The sequence below is a fragment of the Tachyglossus aculeatus genome, chromosome 9, assembly GCF_015852505.1.
Source record: "Tachyglossus aculeatus isolate mTacAcu1 chromosome 9, mTacAcu1.pri, whole genome shotgun sequence".
NCBI classification, from domain to species: Eukaryota; Metazoa; Chordata; class Mammalia; order Monotremata; family Tachyglossidae; genus Tachyglossus; species Tachyglossus aculeatus.
This window is the reverse complement of record NC_052074.1, coordinates 57,093,624-57,116,400: the sequence shown is the minus strand read 5'-3', so window position 1 is coordinate 57,116,400 and position 22,777 is coordinate 57,093,624. Positions and strand designations below refer to the sequence as shown.

At 42.3% G+C, this 22,777-nt stretch overlaps 1 protein-coding gene across 1 annotated transcript in view; it reads left to right on the top strand.

Moving 5' to 3' along the window:
• CHN1 (chimerin 1) overlaps positions 1-22,777 on the top strand; it is a 147,749-nt gene that overhangs the window by 38,098 nt on the left and 86,874 nt on the right. Inside the window, exons 3-5 of the mRNA XM_038751095.1 lie at positions 26-81; positions 10,389-10,420; positions 12,208-12,321. Coding sequence (XP_038607023.1) covers positions 26-81; positions 10,389-10,420; positions 12,208-12,321 — 202 coding nt within the window. The remainder of the gene's footprint in view (positions 1-25; positions 82-10,388; positions 10,421-12,207; positions 12,322-22,777) is intronic.

Genomic DNA, 22,777 nt, shown 5'->3' with positions numbered 1-22,777 from the left:
ACCTGTCCTTTCTTCCTCCCCTCAGTATATCAGTTACAACAGGAGGCCCCCCATCCACGAAGGATTACCTGCACATGTGAGGTAGGTACTTGGAGTATCTCTGGACTATAAATTCTACAGCATCTCCATCTGTTCACACACTTCATCTTGTCCCCATGGTCCACTCTTCTTTTCATTATTTGGGAGACTGTGATCCCAGTTTTCCCAGGGCTAAGAGCTGCATTTGAGCGTGCCTTAAGCAAGGTGAAGCAGCATGACCTAGTAGATAGAGCACGGGCCTGGGAATCAGAAGGACTTGGGTTCTAATCCTGGCTCTGCCACTTGTCCGCTGTGTGGCCTTGAGCAAGTCACTCACTTTTTTGTGCCTCAGTTCCCTCATCTGTAAAATAGGGATTAAGACTGTAAGCCCCATGGGGGACAGGGACGTTGAAGCCTGCGTCTCTTCCAGCGGTTATTACAGTGTTTGGCGCATAGTGTGCGCTTAACAAATACCATAAAAAGGTGTTTAGGTCCACTAACTCTTTCAAGCCACTAAGGGCCATCAGTGTTTTGGTCCAGGTATTTTTCTGTATGTTTGCGGTGCTGTAGCAGTTATGCTATTTATTGAGCACTTGCTGAGTGCAGTGCACTGTACCAAGTGCTTAGGAACAAATAGTCCTCTAATGGCCTGGAAGAGTTCATGCTTTTCCCAACTCATTATTAGGGAGCAACTTTAGGCACTGGGGCGAATTTGTATGTGTTGTTTATCAGTCAGTTCTATTTACTGAGTGCTTAGTGTGTGCAGAGAACTGTACTAAGCGCTTGGGAAAGTACAATATAACAATAAACAACCACGTTCCCTGCCCCCAAGGAGCTTATAGTGTAGGGGCTGGCACTTAACAAACACCATTAAAAAAAGTAGGCACACATTTAATACTAATAAAAGAATGAATGAGTGTACAAGCATAGAGTGCTCAACAAGGCAGTTGGCTTACTCACCTGAATTTAATCTTTTTTCAGTCTTGTGAAGTGAGACCCAGACCCCAAGTCGTTTTCTTTCTCTCTCCCTCCCTCTCTACAAAAGGCTGAAATTTCAATGTACTGATTGTCAATCTGGTTGCTGTAGGTCTGTGGCTAAATAATTTGTGTGTATGGTTTACAGCTTATCTCCTCAGAGGGGTCAGAAAAATAACTAAGGGGTTTAGCCTCATCACAATGATGGCTTTTGTAGTGGTGGTAATTTTTAAGCACTTACACTGTACCAACCTACTCACCATGCGTTGCTGTCTGCCTCTCTTACTGTTGGCCCCTTGCTCTCACCCATTCTCCAGCCTGGAACTCCCTTCTCATTGGGATCATGGCAGACCACCACTCTCCCAAACTTCAAAGCCCTACTAAAATCATATCTCCCTACCTAAATTTAACATCTCCCCCCTACCCTGTTTTCCCTCCTTGTTGTCATCTCTGCATTTAAGTCCAGTCTCTGCTAAGTACTTGTCTCTCCCTCCCGCTACAGCACATATATACATATCCTTATGTTTGGTTGCTTCCCCTACCTGTGACTTTAATGTCTCTCTCCCCTGCAAGATTGTAAACTCCTTGAGCGCAGGAGTTATGTCTCCTTACTCTGTTGTACTCTCTCAACCATTCATTACAGTGCTGTGCACCCAGTACAACGCTCAATAAATTTCATCGATCGATCGATTTTTATCTATGCCTAGCATCCCGTTAAGCCTTGGGATAGATACAAGATAATCAGGTCATAGCATCCTGTTAAGCCATGATATAGATACAAGATAATCAGGTCAGACACAGATTCTGTCTCACGAGAGGCTCACAGTCTAAGAGGGGGAAAAAGGCCAGGTATTTTATCCTCCTTTTACTAATGAGGAAACTGAGGCACTGAGAAACAAGGTAACTTGCCCAAGGTCACCCAACAGGAGCCCAGGTCTCCTGACTTCCAGTCCCATACTCTTTCCACAGTGTCCTGAGGATTTATTTCATCTGGGAAGGTGTTTATTAGAGTCAAAAATCTGGACTCTGGACTCCTGAGAGTGTCAGCAGTAGAGGATATGTTCACTTAGTAACCCTGAAAAATTAAACCTAGTTCCTCCATCTGGTCTGACAGCAAATATCTGAAGAACAGGTATGTCATCTTCACACCTGTTAATCAGTTAAAGTTATGTATTGAGCACTAATGGTGTGAAGAGAGCTTTGGACTAAGTGCTTGAGAGAGTACAGTAGCATAGGTTGGAATGATCCCTGCTCGTCAGGACCTTACGGTCTAGCTGGGCTTTGCTTTGTAATGGGTTGCCACAGCTGTGGATTTTTCCAAAAGTCTTGAAAAAAAACCACAAGTTGTCCCTGGGGAAAGCACCCCGTCTCACTTCAAATTTAGTGAATTTTGCCATGATCAGAGTGGGTACCTTAACTGTGTATTTCCATTTGTGTAGTTAATGCAGCCTTAGGTTAGTTAGTTGAGTATAACCAATCATATGTCCATGTTGGAGGGAGAACCAGAGAAACACTAAGTACACCCAAAATCAAATTTCGATTGTGCATCAGACTTACAAGGGTAGGCCTTAATTTGGATGGCATCTCACAATTTCAGTAGTGTTCAACCAGAGAAAATGGCTTTAGCAGATTGGTGAGAATAAGTGAAAGCTAATCTGTTTGAAACTTTGGATCAACACTCAAAGATGAGGGGAACCGTATCTCGTCAAATCTGGACTAAAAATTTAGCAGATAAAGAGAAAAGGACATATTTGCAATATGGTGGTAATAGAAAGATTTTTAAACAGCTTTGAACGTAAGGAATAAGGGAGAGAAGAGCTTAGCGGCAGTGATGACTCAGATTCTGTAATCTAGAATGTTGGTTGGGATTCCTACAGTAATAATAAACAGATTAAAATCGAGAGGCTGCCTTTTAAAATAAGTTTCCTGACCTGGTGGAACAGTGAAAATAGATTGAATTGTGGCATAGATTTCAGTCTGTTTTATTTTCTTTTACTTCTAGTTATGGCATATCAAGAATATTTAACACAGTGTCTGCACTATGATTAGCTATATATTGAACCTTTCTCCAAGTCATTACTGCCAATGCTTCAATGCATGCTTTGCTTCCTCAGCTGGTTTTCATTAGCAGTAAGTTCAGCATTTATTGCAACTTCTTCTAAGTTCTTGAATTATTAAATAGCTAAATTCACTTTGAATGGAATGCCAAGGTCCAGAGTATCTCCAGTAAGGGGAGAGCATGCAACTGGAAAAAAGATAAAATTGAAATTAAATATTATTCTTGTTTTAATTTTCAAAAACTTCAAATTAGTTTTTGAAAAAGAAGCAGAAAATATCCTGAGTATAATGGTTTGTTATGGGATCATAAGATCTGAAAATAGATTACACCTTTAGAGGGGGATGAATGCATGGTATTAATTGTAGTAATTGTGAAGCGCTTACTAGGTGCCAAGGACTGTATTAAGTGCTGGAGTAGATACAAAATAATCAGGTCCTACGTGAGGCTCACAGTTGAAGTAGGAGGCAGAACAGGTATTGAATCCCCGTTTTGCAACTAACAGAACTCAGGCACAGAGTAGTGAAGTGACTTGCCCAAGGTCACCCAGCGGGTACATGGCGGGGCCGTGATCGGAACCGAGGTCCTCTAACTCCCAGGCGCGGGTACTTCCCACTAATAATAATAATAATGTTGGCATTTGTTAAGCGCCTACTTATGTTCTAAGTGCTGGGGGGATACAAAGCGATCAGGTTGTCCCATGTGGGGCTCACAGTCTTAATCCCCATTTTACAGATGAGGTAACTGAGGCTCAGAGAAGTTAAGTGACTTGCCCAAGGTCACACAGCAGACATGTGGAGGCAGAATTCGAACCCATGACCTCTGACTCCAAAGCCCAGGCTCTTAGGCCATGCTGCTTCTGTCAACAGAATAATAATAATAATAATGATGGCATTTATTAAGTGCTTACTATGTGCCAAGCACTGTTCTAAGCACTGAGGAAGTTACAAGGTGATCAGGTTGTCCCACGTGGGGCTCACAGCCTTAATCCCTACGGATGAGGTAACTGAGGCGCAGAGAAGTTAAGTGACTTGACAAAGTCACATAGCGGACAGTTGGCAGAGCTGGGATTTGAACCCATGACCTCTGACTCCAAAAAGCCCGCACTCTTTCCACTGAGCCACGGGCGAACCAGATAGTCAAGACAAGGGTTTCCCATGGTCTGTTTTAGATAGTGTTGTGGAATAGCTGTAGGACGGTCACATTGGGGTCCACACTGGGGGTTGTTCAAGACCACACCCCTCCACCCAGTCAGGGGGCTCCTAAGCTTCTGCCCCAGGAGCTCCTGATCTCAGGAATGCTCCTGTAGAAGCAGTGTGGTCTAGTGGAAAGAGCACAGCCCTGGGAGTCAGAGGACATGGGTTCTAATCCTGCCTCTGCCACGTGCCTGCTGTGTGACCTTGGACAAATCACTTAACTTTCAGTGACCTCATCAGTAAAATGGGGATCAAAGCTGTGAGCCCCATGGACTGTGTCCAACCTAATTACCTTGTACCTACCCCAATGCTGAGAACAGTGCTTGGCCCCATGGACTGTGTCCAACCTAATTACCTTGTACCTACCCCAATGCTGAGAACAGTGCTTGGCACATAATAAGTGCTTAAATACCATAGTTGTTATTATTATTGAAAAAAGAGAGAGCAGCAGTATCTTATTACTGTGTATTTTTCAGAATGTGGGATCCATCCTCCTCAGTTATCTCTTGGGGAAAAAATATATATGTGTCGCTATTTGGGAATTGGGTGAAAGCGATGTGATGCCGGATAAGGTAAATAAGGGCGACTTTACAGTTTTCTCAATTTGCTTTTCAAAAATGTGCTTTACTGGATAAGAGGTAAGATGGCCCAGGTCTCTGAGCATAGAATTGGGAATAGTGGTGTGACAGCGGGATCTGATGTCAGACGTAAGAGTCTGTCTGGACCCTCTCCAGCAATTTCTTCGGGTGGTCGCATAGCTAGATAGTTCAGATTTAAATTATTTAGGTCAAAATAAGTGTTTCCTGGCCTGAAATATCCTGATTTTGTAATTGAGAACAAACTATGTATTTTGGCTAGAGCTATCCAGTCATTAGATAATCAACTGGTGTCTCTATTCAAAACACTCAACCGGGAGAAGGAAATCGATATTGATGGTGGAACCGTTGCACCTCCCTGCTGCTGAAATCACTGTCAGAATTTAAAAAGAAAACCGCAATATTTTTGTACAAAGTTGGTCAAGGACAAATGGCCCCAAAACCAAACGTGTGTTCAGTTATTGCCTGAAGGGAACCATTTATGTAAATGTTCAAGAAATCAAAGTAGGGGAAAACTTATCTACCTCTGCCAGAGAATGACCAAAGATAGGGGTTAGCAGCATAGCTCAGTTTCAGTAAAATCAGAGTGACATTGATGGGTGATGAACTGTCTCTGAAAAAGGAGAGAGACATTTTGGGCTCCAAAGGGTCAATGATATACACATTTTGGTTTATTTGGTGTTTGTTAAATGCTTACTGTGCGCCAAGCACCATACTATGAGCTGAGGGAGATAAAGGGTAATCAGGTTGAATGCAGTCCACATCCCACGTGGGACTCACAGTATTAGTGCTTTGCACATAGTAAGTGCTTAATAAATGCCATCATTATTAAACACCGTGTTATAGAGGAGGTAATTGAGTCCCAGAGAAGTTAAGTGACATGCCCAAAGACACACAGCAGACAAGTGGCAGAGCCAGGATTAGGACCCAAGTCCTTCTGACTCCTGGACCTGTGCTCTTATCCACTAGGCCAAGCTGCTTCTCATGCCACATTGCTTCTCATACAGATTAGATTAATCAATCAATCAATCAGTCGTATTTATTGAGTGCTTACTGTGTGTAGAGCACTGTACTAAGTGCTTGGGAAGTACAAGTTGGCAAGTGTTTTGACAACGGACTCCCTGGAATAGAAGATGGCCATTACCCAAGATTGGCAGATAGAGGTAGCATAGAGACTAGACACAGACTACATCTAAAGCAAAACTGCAGTGGGCTGACCATATAGCTCAGAGGTGGATATTGTCAAGGAGACCAGGAAAATGCTGGACTGGAAAGAAATCAGGGCAACCTACTTTGGAGAGAGAATCAGTTTTATTGGTTGGTTCAAGGATAAGCCAAGGTAGAGGGTGTTTGCTACTGCAAATCAAGGTTTAGTGTTCAATGTTTACACTTGGCTTTGGAAGCCAGTACCCTCAAGCACTACTCTAGAATAACATGAAGCATTCTTTTAATATCTTTTGTCATTTTTGAAAGCTTCCCTCAGGTTAAAAAGCCAGCTACCATTGTTTGGGACCACTCCATTCTCTCTTATTTGGATGTAATCAGGGGAAGAGGCAAGAGAAACTGGATTTGAATTACTCTTGATTGAAAAGGACATTTTAATCACAAGATGACTCATACAACATTAAAACAGTGAGGCGTTTATGTAATGCCTTCCATTTCAAAGAACTAAACCATGTATGTTTCTCAGTTCCAGCTGGGGGCATTATGCTTTCTGTGGTAGCAAGTAGCTGCTCTAGCTGTGTCCAATGCTTACCCACATTTTGAATTTATGCAACGCTATCTCAGCTCCCAGTTGTGTGACTGGCTATTCCCCATTCCCATTAAGACTGCTTGTGAGAGAATCCAGAGCTTCTCTGACAAATGGAAGTAGGCCCCACTGTGAAGAAAGCACCACAGAAACTGTGGGGTTTTTTCAGTTGGGTAGCCTTCCTTTGCTTTCCCTTTTTCCTGTGTAATGTATGGTGTGTGACTTCAGTAACCTCCCGAAAACCGAGAAGGCAAGTAGTTGATTCTGATGGACCAGGTTAACATTCCCCACTGAGAACACCCCTGGTGTTCTAAGGTCCTTTTTGTTTTTACCCAACCCCATCCTCATATCCCAAAAGACTTTCAAATGGGCTGGCTTAATACTTGCCTCACGGATCTTAAGAACTGCCGGAGCTGTTGGGCATTCTCATTTCTCTGTGGGAAATGTCTCTGGTTGACTTACTGAGGTTTGGCCAGAATCCACATTGAAATTTTCCGTAGTATAAAATTAGGTTGTGCAAGCCAGATAATTTAGAGTTGTTCCTTATCATAGAGCTGGAAGGCCCCTTGAGAGAGCATCTGCTTCTGCCTCCCTAGTGTAGGCTGGTGAATAGCTAACCATCCCCTGCAGACGGGACTCTCTAGCCTGCCGAGGTTTATGAGCGGGTGGGTTTGGAGTATTTGGCTCCACGTCCAGCAGTGCATTGCACCCACGGGAAGAATGTTTTAACCATTTTCCTAGATTAGGTTGTTTTCTTATGTTTCTCTCCTGTGACCTAGTGAGAAGCAGTGTGGCCTAGTGGAGAGAGCACAGGCCTGGAAATCAGAGGTCTTGACTTCTAATCCTGGCTCCACCACTTGACTGCGGTGTGATGTTGGGCAAATCCAGTTTCTCTTGCCTCTTCCCCTGATTACATCCAAATAAGAGAGAATGGAGTGGTCCCAAACAATGGTAGCCGCCCTGTTTAGTCATCTATAAAATGACGACTCTGTATGTGCTGTGAGCTAGGGATTACGTCTGACCTAATCAACAGGTATCTACTCCAGTGCTAAGCACATAGTAAGCGCTTAACAAATACCACAATTATTCTTATCGTTGTTTTATCGTTATTCTTCTGCCTGCCCCTTTTCTCCTTTTAAAGACTTATTGTGGCTACACAAGCCAATTGTTGGGTAGAAAAGTTTGATCGAAGTGAATAGCCTTAATCTAACCTGGGGAGTCATTACAGTGAAGCCTTATTTTAAACTTCATTGCATTAAACTTAGAATACTTTTAAATGGGCCACTTGGTATTACTCCACCTATTTTGTTCACAAGCACACTTCTGTATTCAAGAATAGGAATGGGTTCTTGAGTGTCAAGTTTTTTTGTTTTTTATATGTAGAGAATTAAATATCTGGTTTAATGTTTTTGCACATGTAATTTTAAAAGATAAATAACAATCACTTCCGTGTTGCTCAACCACCTTCTAAGCTACTTTTCTATCAGAACAGTACTGCATTGCCAGTGAGTATAAAAAGACCTTTCCAGATCGTTACTTAATTCTTGACGGCTTAGACATCATCAGCAAAACATTTAAATACCATCTAGACAAGGGAGAAAAAGAATTCATTTCAATGTAATTTTGTTTGACATTTCCATTTTAAGATGTAGAGAAGATGAAACCGGAGCACGAGCTCTATTGTGAATATGTTGCCCTTTTCAACAAGTCGGAGTTGCTCTCCTACAATCGTGGAGTTGCTTTCATGCCGAAGGATGGCAAGCATCGCTCCGTACTGTCCTTCTTGCCAGCTTTTGGGTTAAGTGAAATCACACTTCTATTGAGCTGGGTCCGGTGTCAAAGGGAGGCTTGGAAATGAAAATTTGAAAGAGGTGGAAACTGGCTGTCGTTCATTGAGACATCTGCACAGGCGGAGTATCATTATCAATATTTGGAGTGCCTTTCTGAATATTGCAACATTGTATGTTGTATTGCCTTGAATTTGGAGGAAGCCTAAAGCCTCTCTGAATATGGACAGCTCATATCAAGTAATTGAGGCTTAAACACTGAATTTAGGCCCCCAGGATCTAGGGGTGAGCCCTTTCAACTTTCCCACTCACCATCAGCTCCTCTTTCCCCATGGGCTCCCATCTAATTCATGCTCTGTGCTCTTCCCTTGGAAATCTGTCAGCTCCTCTGTTGGTATTCTCCCACTTCTAATCCACTGTGCTTTCATTTTCCCCACCAGAACTCGCCTCCACAGTCAGCTTTGCCAAAGCAATTCTTTCCCCTTCTATAAAGCCTTCCTGAAAAATTGCATCATCCAGAAGTATTCCATTCCCAGGTTCAACTAATAATAATAATAACAATTGTGGTATTTAACACTTAAGGTACTCCACTAAGCACTGGGATAGTACAAGGTAATTGGGTTGGAAGCAGTTCACGGTCTTATTTCCCCACTTTCCAGATGAGGGAACTGAGGCACAGAGAAGGAAAGTGTCACAGGGTAGACAAGGGTCAGAGCTGGGATTAGAACTCAGGTCCTTCTGACTCCCAGGACTGTGCCCTATCAACTAAGACACACAGCTTCTAATCACCTCTCTTGTTATGAAGGAAAAGATTTCTAGGTAAGAGCACAGGTCATGAGTTGAAAGGGAGCTGACAGGGGAGAAGAGGAGCTGATGGTGAGTAGGAGAGTGGTGGGGGCTCAGTACGAGATTCTGGGGATCAGAAGTCTGTGTACAAGCCTCAACATTCATGGATTTAACTTGTTTAAGTATTTACTTATGTATATTATTTATCTGTCCTGTCATTATTTGCAGACGTATATTAGATGGCAAATTCTTTGAGAGCAGGCATCAATTTGTTTTTTTGGTTTCTTCCCCCAATTCCTACATACTGTGCATGCTTGGTTTGATAAATACTGCTGTTATAGTCTCCAAGTATAATTTGACCTCATTCTCAAACTTGCCGCCCCCCCCCCACTAGAGAAAGAGGCTGTTGAGGGGGTTAAAGTGCTAGATCCTGACAGAGGGTGGAAGAAAGGAGAACAGGCAGGAGGAAATAGGGTCAGTGAAGAATGTAGGACAGGAACCCAAGAGTCCTGAATCCTAACCCTGAGCCTAGCTTTTATTGGCTTGTACAAGTTACTAAACCTCTTTGCTTCAGTGTCCCCAATTTCACAACTCCATGGCCAGTGTGCTTCCCAGAGATATAGTAAGGATCCAAAGAGATGAATATACCAAAGTACTTTGAAAAGTCCAATTTTACTGGGTAATAATAATAATGATGATGGTATTTTTTAAGCACTTACTATGTGCCAAGCACTGTTCTAAGCACTGGGATAGGTAGAAGGTAATCATGTCGTCCCACGTGGGGCTCACAGTCTTAATCCCCATTTTACAGATGAGGTAACTGAGGCGCAGAGAAGTTAAGTGATTTGCCCATAGTCACACAGCAGATAAGTGGCGGAGCAGGGATTAGAACCCATGACCTCTGACTCCCAAGCACGCGGTCTTTCCACTAAGCCACGCTGCTTTTCAAGCCACGTTGCATCTCGTGGTAGGTTTAAGATAAGAAGAGCAACAGGAAGGGAGAAAGAGGGTAGAAAGGAAGGGAGAAAGAGGGAAGGAATTAATGGTAGGTAGTCAAGGAAAGGAACAGAGCCAGTGATGTGCCACAGTTGAGACTTTATGATTTTCTGGTATTGGGATGATAAATGATCCATTCCTACATTTCCTCTCCTGCACAAATAGCCGTGTTGTGTGCTTTGACCATAGTACAATAAAGATTTAAAAACTGTTTTTCTTTTCCAACAGGTAGAAAACAGACCAAAATATTATGGAAGAGAGTAAGTAGATTTTTTTTTAACCATAAAGCAATTTGTCTATGATATGGATTTGTAATAGAGAAAAATAAATGATTTGACTGCAAACCAAGAGCTATCCTGAGGGAGTGATTGAGTGTCGGAATAAATGCCTACCACTGAGCAATAGCTTAAGTTTTCATTTACAGGAATTCTTTTGCATTTGTTGGTTTGAAATCTGGCTGCTTCCCCGAGAGCTGGTGATATAATCTCCATGGGATGCAGCGAAAGGCTGTGCTCCAGTAATGCCATGGGTATCTCAGCTTTTAGAGGCAGCATGGATGAGTGGGCTAAACACCAGATTGGGGGCCAGCTGGTCAACCTTTTTATGATTGAACAGTGGAAGCATGTGGGTGTACAAACAGAGCATCCAGCTGTTAAAGTGGATTTGTCCTGGCAGCCGCCGTGCCGTGTCGCCTTGCCACCCTATCCTAGCCTCCTGAAGCTGAAGTGGAGATTGGTCCCTAAGAGAGGCAGGCTCGTGCCTGAGGTAGCTCATTTAATGAAGCAGCACGGTGTAGTGGATGGAGCGTAGGCTTGGGAGTCAGAAGGTTGTGGGTTCTAATCCTGGCCCTGCCACTTGTCAGCAGTCTGACCTTGGGAAAGTCACTTCACTTCTCTGTGCTTCAGTTACCTCATCTGTAAAATGAGGACTGAGACTGTGAGCCCCATGCGGGACAGGGGCTTTGTCCAACCTGATTATCTTTTATCCACCTCAGCGCTTAATACGGTACCTGTCGCATAGTAAGTGCTTAACAAATACCATATTATTATTATTATTATTACTAATGAAATGTGTCAAAAGTTAAGGCCCTAAACCTCCATGGATGACTTACTCTAGTAGAAGATGGAGCCTTGTCCGTTTCACCACTTGAAACTCTTATCAGTCCAGAGGAAGAGTGCTTGTTCTTCACTCTGTGGTCTCCGAACATGTGTATGTTTGAGGAGTGTGCCGTTATTTATGATTCCTTTCCCTCTTTTCACTTAGATAATCAAAGGATGCCTGATGACAGACAGAAAGAAAATAAATGTTACATATTGTTTGCATCTGGCTTGGGCACCAAGTGCTGCAGATTGTGTATGTTACCGAGCCATCAGGCCAATTAAGAACAGCTATCAGGGTCCTGGCAAGGAGCCAGTGTGGCTCTTGCACAGAGTCTGGAGCACCGCCACCAGTGAGAAGTATTAAGTAGCAGGGAAGTTGGATGTAGCAGGGTATTTTAAATGGATGGTGATGGGTTATTTGAGCAGAGGCCAAGCAGAGAGAAAAAGGGGCTCTTCCCTAGGATTAATATACCTAGGGTTATTAGAATGAATTTGACAGCTACCTGGGAGCCATTCTGGCCACATGTGAGCAAGCTGGCCTCAGGCCAAGCAGAGAGAAAAATGGGTGTAATGAGAACTGAAATTCCCTAATAATAATGCCAGTAATGGTATTTGTTAAGCACTACTATTTGCTGAGCACTATACTAACTGCTGAGGTGGATACAAGGTAATAATAATAATTGTGATATTTAAGTGCTTACTATGTGCCAGACACTGTACTAAGTGCTGGGGTAGATAGAAAATTATCAGGTTGGACACCGTTCCAGTCCCACTCGATCCCCGTTTTACAGATGAGGTAATTGAGGCACAGAGAAGTGAAGTGACTTCTGAAACACGAATTTCTCAAGGAAGGTATTAACCGAGAGCTTGGCTAAAAATGAAGCAGGTGGGAAAGTATGCCACTTTAGAATTTCCACATTGCTACTCAGTTTGACTTTGTTTTATAGATTTCATGGCATGATCTCCAGAGAAACGGCTGACCAGCTTTTGAGTGTGGCAGAAGGAAGCTATCTGATTCGTGAGAGCCAGCGGCAGCCAGGAACCTACACTCTGGCATTAAGGTTCGTCCTGGCCCCGTAATTAGAACTGCCCTTAATTGAGGGGTTTAAAATTTTAAAAGCATCCAGCATTTAATTGAATAGGCTCTTGTTTTCTTGTTGAGTAATTACCATTTTAATAGCTACAGGGTCTTTTAAAGCTTTCTTCCTGAATAGCACTGTTTAGGAACTGAAAGCTGTTATTCTTTTTACTGTAGAGATTTCCTTCCTTTCTCCCATTCCTTCTTTTCTTCAAAACTCTTCTCTCACCCCGCCCACCTAGCCATACTCTCCCATGCAAGGCCACATCTATTTCTTGACTAAGGAAAGGGCAAGAACAAGGAGGATCTTTGTGACTGTAGCTAAAGCCCACATACTTCCAGGTTGCTTTTTGGCTCAATTAGCATCTGTTTAGGACTCTTGGCTCTTCCTTTCCAATTAACCCTAATCTGCTGTGCCTGGCTGATTCCCATAACCTGAAAAACAGGGCTAGGAAGTAACTGTTACCTGTGACCTTCCCCTCTCCTTTCCTTGTCTACAGAATGTATTCATTCAGTCGTATTTATTGAGTACTCACTCTGTGCAGAGCACTGTACTAAGCGCTTGGGAGAGCGCAATATAGCAAAAAACAGAATATAAGTGAAATGGTGACTTGGTTTTTTCCATAAGGAAGTGTTGATACCGTAGCTTTCATGGGATGACTTCAAATAATTGATTTTGTGTCAGCTATGACGCGCAAACAAGGGAAGAGGTCTGCGATCAAGGGGACGGTGGCTTCATCCAGCACATCCTATTCCCACTTAATCAATCAATCAATGGTATTTGAGCACATACTTGGCGCAGACCACTGTACTAAGGTGCATGGGAGAGTACAGTAGTTGTAGACATGATCCCTGCCCTCAAGGACCTTAAGGTCTGCAGGTAGGCATTGGGTGGAAAGGCAAATGCTAAAGTAAATTACGGATAAGGGAAAAGCAGAAGTTTAATGATGTGTGCTATGTGCTTTGGGGGCTGGGGTCAGGGAGCTTAAGTTCACTTGTGCTTGGGTTATCAATCAGTTGTATTTATTGAATGCTTACTCTGTGCAGAGCACTGTACTAAGTGCTTGGGAGAGCACAATTTAACAGAGTTGGTAGACATGTTCCCTGTCCTCAACAAACTTACCGTCTGGAGGGGGAGACAGCCATTAGTAGACATAAGTAAACTATGGATATGCACATAAGGGCTGAGGGAGGGATGAATAAAGGGTACAACTCCAAGTACAAGGGATTATGTGGTAGCCTCTTTTATTAATAACCAAGCTGTTGGATTTAGAACCTTTTACACAGAAAACGGAAGGCACAGTCTGTCATCCTCAGTTCAAAATAATTTAGAGCCAAGTTCAGCCACATGGGCCCTAGTGGACAGCCTCTCCTTTAAGACTGGGTGTCCATCGGCTTGGGATTGTTTAGGCAGCAGATGCTTTGGTGAAATATTTGAAGGATTCTAGTCCAGTTGCTTTCCCTGTAGATTTCAGGTATACTGAGTCTCATACTGCATATCCACTCAGTGTACAGTTGAGTTGCCTTAGGTTAATGATACACTGGCTAGATGTCTGTGAAATCTGGCCTGACAGCTTTAAAGTTAGTTAAGATGTTTATATTCTTCCAGTGTTTCCTCAGGTTCAGCTGCCTTAAAATTAATTATTTAAAACACTTTTAACATGCATCAGATACACTTTTTCAGAAAACACTGATTTGTAGGATTTAATCACAAATGACAAGAGATTTTATTATACCTCATGTTTTCAGTCAGCTTTCCTACTCCTTTAAAAGTTTCCATGTGAAGAATTGTGGACCAAGGACCATATGAAAATTGTATTTTAGTACATAAAGTGAGAACCCTGTGATACCATGCTTTTAGGGAATGGTGGCAGGAAAACCCAAATGTTGTAAGCACACAGTCTGTTCATTGCTACTGCATGATCTTTCATTCACTGTGGGAGAACACCAAGATGGATGAGTGTCCTGGTTTTTGAGGAAATTTCAAACTCTAGCATCCGTCCATATCCATTTCTGTGAGTTTATAAGAACACATCATCATCATCAATTGTATTTATTGAGCACTTACTGTGTGCAGAGCACTGTACTAAACGCTTGGGAAGTACAAGTTGGCAACATATAGAGACAGTCCCTACCCAACAGTGGGCTCACAGTCTAAAAGTCTAAACACATGAAAAGAGTAAGAGGCTCACACTGCCAAGCTCTAGTTGGGTTTTAAGAATGTTGTGATCCCTAGAGCGTGAAATTATGAAATAATGTATTTTTCATAAAATGAAGTTGGTTTCTCTAATAACCACCAGTACCATTCTTCAGTAATATCTCCTAATCTGTTTTCTTCACAAACTGCTTTCAAAGTAAAAGAATTGTATATGAGACGAATCAAAATTTCATATGAAATAAACTTGAAAGTAAGTGGCGCATTAGTGAGTGGCTCAACCTTTCTTTTTTATGGTTATTTAAGCGCTTACTATGTGCCAGGTACTGTACTGGACTAGGTACAAGCTAACCATGTTTGACCCAGTCCCTGTCCCACATAGGACTCACAGTCTTCCATTGTACAAATGAGATGAGGCACAGAGAAGTGAAGTGACTTGCCCAAGGTCACATAGCCGACAAGTGGCAGAGCTGGGATTGGAACCCAGGTCCTTCTGACCCCTAGGCCTGTGCTATATCCACTAGGCAAATTGATGAGATGGGACGGATGGATAAAGGGGATTGGATTGAGTGCCTGTAAATTGTGAATTAGGCAGGGGAAATGAGGCAGAGATGAGCACGTTTGAGGAGCTTCTGCATATTTACATTACTGCACCCGATCAAAAAATCCAGCATCTTGCACCTGTACCCAGCCTTCATCCAAAACAATTTTATCTGCATGGTTAATTACACCTGCAACATTTGTGTGGACATCTGCAGGCTCTGCTAGATAAACTGTAGATGTGCAGAGCTCCTCTCATGATTGCTTGAGTATTGCCTGAAACTGGTTTGGATACAATATACGTAACCCCCTTGGGGTTAGCTGAAGCCTCCTTAAGAGTTAGCAGTTTTCATATTCCTAACTTTGGTCCTTGAGACCAAAGTTTGGTGCTGACACTGTTATCCCCATATGACTTAAAATATCTTTGCTTGTTTTATATACAGACTGTCCAGGTCCACTGGCAAAATATCAGTCATTTTAGCTAAACCATGGCTCTTGTTCCACAGATTGCAGTAGATTTCTTCACAAACTGCTTTCACAGTAAAAGAATTGTATATAATGAGACAAATCAAAATTTTATATAAAATAAACTTGAAAGTAAGTGGTGCATTAGTGAGTGGCTCAACCTTTCATTTTTATGGTTGTTTAAGCGCTTACTATGTGCCAGGTACTGTACTAAGCGCTGGGCTAGGTACAAGCTAATCATGTTTGACCCAGTCCCTGTCCCACATAGGACTCACAGTCTCAAAAAATAATTATTGTGGTAAAGTGCTCACAATGTGCTAAGCACGGAGGTAGATACAGTATAGTCAGATTAGACAAAGTCCTTCTACATAGGGGAGAACAGGTATTTAATCCCCGTTTTTCAGATGAGGAAACTGAGGCACAGAGAAGTTAAGCGACCTGCCTGAGTCCAGGCAGCAGGCAAGTGGTGGAGTCTGGATTAGGCCCTAAGCCTTCCGACTCGCAGTCCTCTGCCTTTTTCCCTTGAGCCCAGCTTTGGCTCAGTGGAAAGAGCTCGGGCTTTGGAGTCAGAGGTCAGGGGTTCGAATCCCAGCTCCGCCACCTGTCTGCTGTGTGACCTTGGGCAAGTCACTTAACTTCTCTGAGCCTCAGTTCCCTCATCTGTAAAACGGGGATTAAGACTGTGAACCCCACATGGGACAACCTGATCACTTTGTATCCCCCCAAGGGCTTAGAACAGTGCTTGGCACAGAGTAAGCGCTTAACAAATGCCAACATTATTATTATTATTTATTTCTCCGTACCTACAGGAGATAGGAGACTGCCCTGCCAGCTGCCTTGCAATGCCGATCGCTGGGGGATTGGGCAACAGAGTGTGGAGGATTTTGTATAAACCATCCCCACTTAAAGGAAAACATCTCAAGCACTTGCCCACCTGATAGTGAGACACCCTTAAGCAGAAGTCCCATACAGGTGGGCAGTTGAAAATATTAGCTGTATGATTGCAGATCAGGCACTGGCTCTTTTGGCCCTGAATGTCGAAGTAGCCCTCATGATCTGGGGAATCACTGTTCACCCCCAGTGTGGGAGGGGCTGGAAAAGGCGCCTCGCCAAACTCACCAGAGGAGAGTACATGGTGAATTGTAATCCTGCACTGTAATAGCCATTAATCTGTAAATAATGCCAGAGTAATATTGATTACCCCATCCTTTCTCTGGCCTCAGGCACTAATGTGTCAGGACCATCACCTTCAAATACAGAGATAGCATAATAAATATACAATCTTGTATAACTAGATGGGGGAGGGAAGTGCCCTTGAAGATAGCTATTGTAACTATTTGAGATGATATCTGACATACAGTGTCATGTAGTGCCCAGTCATGTTGCTTTTAGCCAGCATGTTTGAGCCGTGCACTTTGAATTCATTAGTTCTGTTGTTAATCTTGTGTGTCCATTATCCTTTTTAAAAAAAATCAGTCAGAAAAAGTTGGAGGTGAGAGATGGACAGTTGTAGGCTTTATTTTGCGATGTGTATTTTTCCTCTTAAAATACCTTCTGTGCTGAACTCTTTATCTCGTGTATTTTTAAAGGTCCATATTTTGAGGATAAGGTGAAAATTTACAAGTTACGGAATGTCAGATCTCGCCGTGGACAAGTGGGTCCAAAAACCAACTAGCAGCCTAACCTCTTCGGTATTTCTCAATCATTTTTGAAGCAGTCTGTCTTCAGACTCCAACAGCCAAAGTGGAGAATTTGAAGCAATTACCTAGGTGATTCAGGTGTAGTAATAGCCCCCTTTACCCAAATTATTCAATAGGCGTGAGTCACCTGGAGAAATTCTCAGTTCCTTATTTTATTTGGCAAATGAGTCATGCTATTTTTTCTGATTTTTTTTTTTTCTTTCTTCTCCTTTTTCTATCCAAAATGGTTGAAGGAGCAGCATAGCCTATTTAGGGATCACTCATTCCCTTGCTGGACTGCAGCTATTTAAGGAGTGGAATGTAACTCAGCTTTAGCCACCACCAGAGTCATTTCCAATGAACCCAACTCATTTTAGTTTCTTTAAATTGGAGTGGGGGGGACAAAATGGCACTGGTGGAAGAGATTTTTACTGTAATTTATAGGTCTAGGATAAGACTAGGGCATTTTTAGAGACTTATTTTAGGCCATTGGGGACCCCTCCTGGGGTACATTTTGATGATTTAACATAATCCAGATCATTATTGTCAGCTTCTAGATGAATTTGATGCATATATGTTTTGTTTTTTCGTCTTTCTCCCCCTTCTAGACTGTGAGCCCATTGTTGGGTAGGGACTGTCTCTATATGTTGCCAACTTGTACTTCCCAAGCGCTTAGTACAGTGCTCTGCACACAGTAAGTGCTCAGTAAATATGATTGAATGAGTGAATATGAACAAAATCATAAAAAATTACAAATGATTTGTCGGGCAGATTGTGTCCTGTTAGAAAGCATATGAATATCTGCCCTGGGGAAAATTCTTCTCTGGGTTTACCCAGTGCAGAATCCCCTGGTTCTGAATGAACTGTTGATGTGGAGGTGTTGGGGACAGATAAGTTCATTAAGGCATATGAGGACCCTGTAAATCAACTACTGTCAGTCAAAAACTTCATACTCTCCTGGATTCAGTTGATCCCTAAAGGAACCATCAAGTGGCAAGGGAAAAATAATTTTGGTTTCCTCCCTTCTCCCTCTCCACTTTCCGCTTGGAAGCCTCCTTGGAATACTTTCTGACACTCAAATCCATGAAGAAGTCACACCGTATCTATTTTTCAGGTTTGAAGTTGACACTAATGATCGTGAGAATTTTAAAAAGTTAGTTGGTGTTGGTATGTTAAGACCAGTGCATCACTGAACGTGGCTTCTGCTACAGGTGCATGTAAGGACTGGCCCTTTCTGTTGTTGCACTGTTACCCTCAAGGCCTGGCACTGCTTTTTTTTCCTCCTCTCGGTGTCAATGATCTTTCCAATATCCCTGCTCCAAGAGATTCGCCCAATACTGACAGGTGCACGTTTGTTTTCTGCTTTTCATTGCTATGCCGCATTGAGGTTTTGCGTCATCATTGCACCCTTAAAGTATTTGTCCTGTATACTCTGAGTAGAGTTGCCCCTTTTCAGCTCATCACCTTGCCACTTTTTCTTGGGTGTCTTGTCCGCTATTCTCCTCTCCTGACTGGTTGTCACAACCCAGGTCTACTAATGATATTGAACGCTTTGTAAGGACTCTGAGCACCTTCTAGTAGAGTGGGTCCCACTCTTCTACTGTGATTCTAGGAACTCATGATTAATGGTATTTTCCAATGGTTAGTCCGGGGGAGTCCAGCTAAGATTTTTGCCAGGGATGGAGAGCAGTGAAATCCCAGAGAGAGTTTGTACTCTCCCTTTTCTTCTTAAAGGTGACAATAATGGTGGCATCTTTGAAATCCCATGACACAGCCTCAGTGTGCAGTATGTTGAGGATGAACTCATGCAAGTGATTAATGTTAGAAACAAAAATACCCAGAATGCTTTATTCACCTTTCACCAGCCCAGGCAAGTAAAATGGAATAAAAGTGGTGTGGAATCTGGCCAGAATCCAAAAGGTAACCGTCTTGAGTATTTTAAAGAATTTTAAAACTCTGATTACACATCTGCTGGCAAGTAGTATTTTATTGAGAGATAAGGTGGCTAAAAAAGCAAAAAAATTAAGAGATTTAAAACCACAAACTAGGATGTTTTTCACCAGAAAAATTCCCAATAGATCATCACTTCTCACTTCCGTGGCTCATCTCCCCTTCAGCTTATCCATGTGGAGCTAGCTATGAAGAGACTCCTCACTGATCAGTATCTGGAGAGTGAAAAATGAGGCACTTTAGGTCTTTCTCTTCCTTGTCAAGAGAACACAGTGGCCACCCCCTATCGATGTTGTACAGTCATGAGGCAGCCCCTCTGCCTCCTGGGAAGTGTAGTTTTCCTTTTCCTTCCCTGCAATTCCCTTGTCAATTTTCAGCAGGACTATTTAGCTGTTTTGAGCAGCTCTCACCAGAGACTGGACATAGGACTGCCAACAACTCAGCAGGGCATACCTTCCCTGTCTGCAGATCTCAGCTGGCATACTGTCAGATCTGGGAGCTCCGCCACTGTCCATGTCCCTCTCTACAGTGAGGCCTTCATTGATTGTGGAATGAAGGGCCCGTTTTTACATGTTGGCAGGCAAAATGATTTTTCCACGAAGGGTTATCCTCAGTGATGATATGCGCTGGGCATGCAATCCCTGCAGAAAGAGAGGGAGGACTGATCGATCCAGTGCAATCAGATTTACAGAAGACCCAGCTCCTCCTTATTTTGCAGACTCCCAGTGTCACCCGTCTTACTTTAAAACAATTTTGTCTGTTCAAAATGCAGGTCCTTCTGTTCCGCAGTGCACACATATTGAGAGATTTAAAGCCGTAAGTTAAATCCAGAGAGATGCTGTCTTTCCTCTTTTACTTTTCCGGGGGTGCTGGGAGGAGGTGGCTGGATAATTCATCCTCATTTTGATCAGATCTAGGAAGGAAAATACAAAGTTAAATCTTTATTGCCCCAATTTTTTTAAAAAATTGAGATCTCAAGGACTTACTGATTTTTTAAAAAATTAACTTGGATTTTGTTAAAAAGAGCAGAAAGATTATCAGTAAAAGTTAAAAACATGTATTTTTAAATTAAAGATTACATAAGGCTAACCACATTTTCTCATGTTTCTTTTAAACAGCAGTTGCTCTGGGGTTATGTCTGACCAAAAAAGTGTCATGAATATTTGTAATCCTGAAGCAAACATTTTTAGAAATTAATAAGAAAAAAGGTATTTCAACTGTATCAGAAACCAGAATAGGACAATGATATTTACATTATAATGTAAATTAGCTGTCCCTAATGACTGAAAAGAACCAGCCAGTCCTAATTAATTCTCAGGGTATCACGCTGACTTAATTTTTTAAGTCAGCAAAGCATTCTTTGGTAAAAGCCAGAGAATTACAGAACATGATAACAGTAAGAAAGGCTTCTTATTCCAGGTTTAATTTTTTGTTGTTGCTGTAGAAAGCTTATTTAATGATTTGAAGGATAAAAGGAAGCAAGGAGAGATTGTACTAGTGGTAGGCGTTGAAGTGTGATGGTACTCTGTGTTCTTTTGAGTTGATAGCTACTGCAGCAGATTTAGTTAGTTACCATGGTTTCCTTTCCTAAAGGCTTTAGTGTTGCATATCTGGAATGGATGGAAATAAGGCTCTGCAGGACATTTTTATTTAGTTAATTTTCTTTTTCTTTGTTGTGATTATGAATCACCTATTTTGCTATCAAATGGGGCCTTGCCCTTGGATAAGAGTAAGTGGTAAAATGAGAGTTTATCTCGTTAGGTAATCAGTTTACTCATGAGATTTAGGGTGAAATAGTCCCAGCTGTTTTAATTACTCAAATCAAATGTGAAGTCTGTAACACAACACAGAGAAATGCGTATTTTGACGAAAAACTACCAAAGCACACAGCGTGGCTCAGTGGAAAGAGCACAGGCTTTGGAGTCAGAGGTCATGGGTTTGAATCCCGGCTCTGCCACGTCTGCTATGTGACCTTGGGTAAGTCACTTAACTTCTCGGAGCCTCAGTTACCTCATCTGTAAAATGGGGATGGTGACGGTGAGCCCCATGCGGGGCAACCTGGTCACCTTGTAGCTCCCCCAGCGCTTAGAACAGTGCTTTGCACATAGTAAGCGCTTAACAAATGCCATCATCATCATCATATGTAATCCAGCTCCTTTTTACTTGGGCCTTGCCAACACATTCAAACTTGAACCTCGAATTTTTCTTAAGAATGTTTTGCCAGAATTTGCTGTCTGTCACACAGCAGACAAGTGGTGGAGCCGGGATTAGAACCCAGGTCTTTTTGACTCCCAGGCATGTGCTCTATCCTTTAGGCCACGTGGCTTCTATTCCAGTGCTTAGTACAGTGCTTGGCACACAGTAAGCACCGAATAAACCACAATTACTATTATTGTTATTGTCATATAGCAAAACTTACTGCAAACCCAGTGGGATTTTGCTGAGGAATAATGGAAAAGATTCATATGGAGGTTTACCCCACCTGTTTTATACAGTAGAATTTGTAATAAAGCTGAAAAATGCCCTAAGACCAACAGTCATCTTAGCATAATTATGCTTTTTTGAATTCAGTGCTAGGGGGTAAGCTCTTTGAGAACATCAAATGAGCCTACTTAGAAACGTCTAGGTACATTATTTTGGTAGCTGCAGAATGATGAAAATCTTGATCTTAACTTTTACTCAACTAAAAAAGTTTCGTAAAAGTAAAAATAAACCGCCATTTAAAAGGAGCACATTTTTCCTTTGAAGGTTAGAATCAGTCAGTTAATGGTATTTGAGAACCCACTGTGCAAAGCCCTATACTAACTGCTTGGGAGCATACAGTACAACAGAGCTCACTTTCCAGAGAGGGAGACAAACATTAATATAAATAAAATCATTGTCGTATTTATTGAGCTCATACTGTGTGCAGAGCACTGTACTAAGCACTTGGGAGAGTACAATCCAACAGTACACAGACACATTCGCTGCCCACAATGAGCTTCCAGCCGAGAAAAAGGGGGAGAAAGACACCAATATAAATAAATAAAAGCTTCCTGTGGGGAGGGAATCACATCCACCCATGCTGTACTTTCCCAAAAGCTTAGTTCATCATCATCATCAATCGTATTTATTGAGCGCTTACTATGTGCAGAGCACTGTACTAAGCGCTTGGGAAGTACAAATTGGCAACGTATAGAGACAGTCCCTACCCAACAGTGGGCTCACAGTCTAAAAGGAGGAGACAGAGAACAAACCAAACATACTAACAAAACAAAATAAATAGAATAGATATGTACAAATAAAATAAATAAATAAATAAATAAATTAGCACTTAGTTCAGTGCTCTGCTCGCAGTAAACATTCAATAAATACCATTAATTGATGGATTTCCAGCCGTGCGATCCAAGATTGATGAGCTGGTCAGCGTAGAATAGGGGTTGGAGGTTGGTCCTATTCGTAGTGCAGCTGGGAATATTGCTGTGCCAGGTTAGTCAGATCCTCTCACTGCAGTGGAAGGAAACCTCTCCACCGATTACCGTCTCATTTTTACATGCTTCCGGTCTCCAGTGATCCTTCAATGTGTGCTGCCCTGTCACCATGCCACTAAATTTGAAGTCTGTGTTTCATTTATTCAACAGTTATCCTCCAGCCATTCTTGACTGTGATAC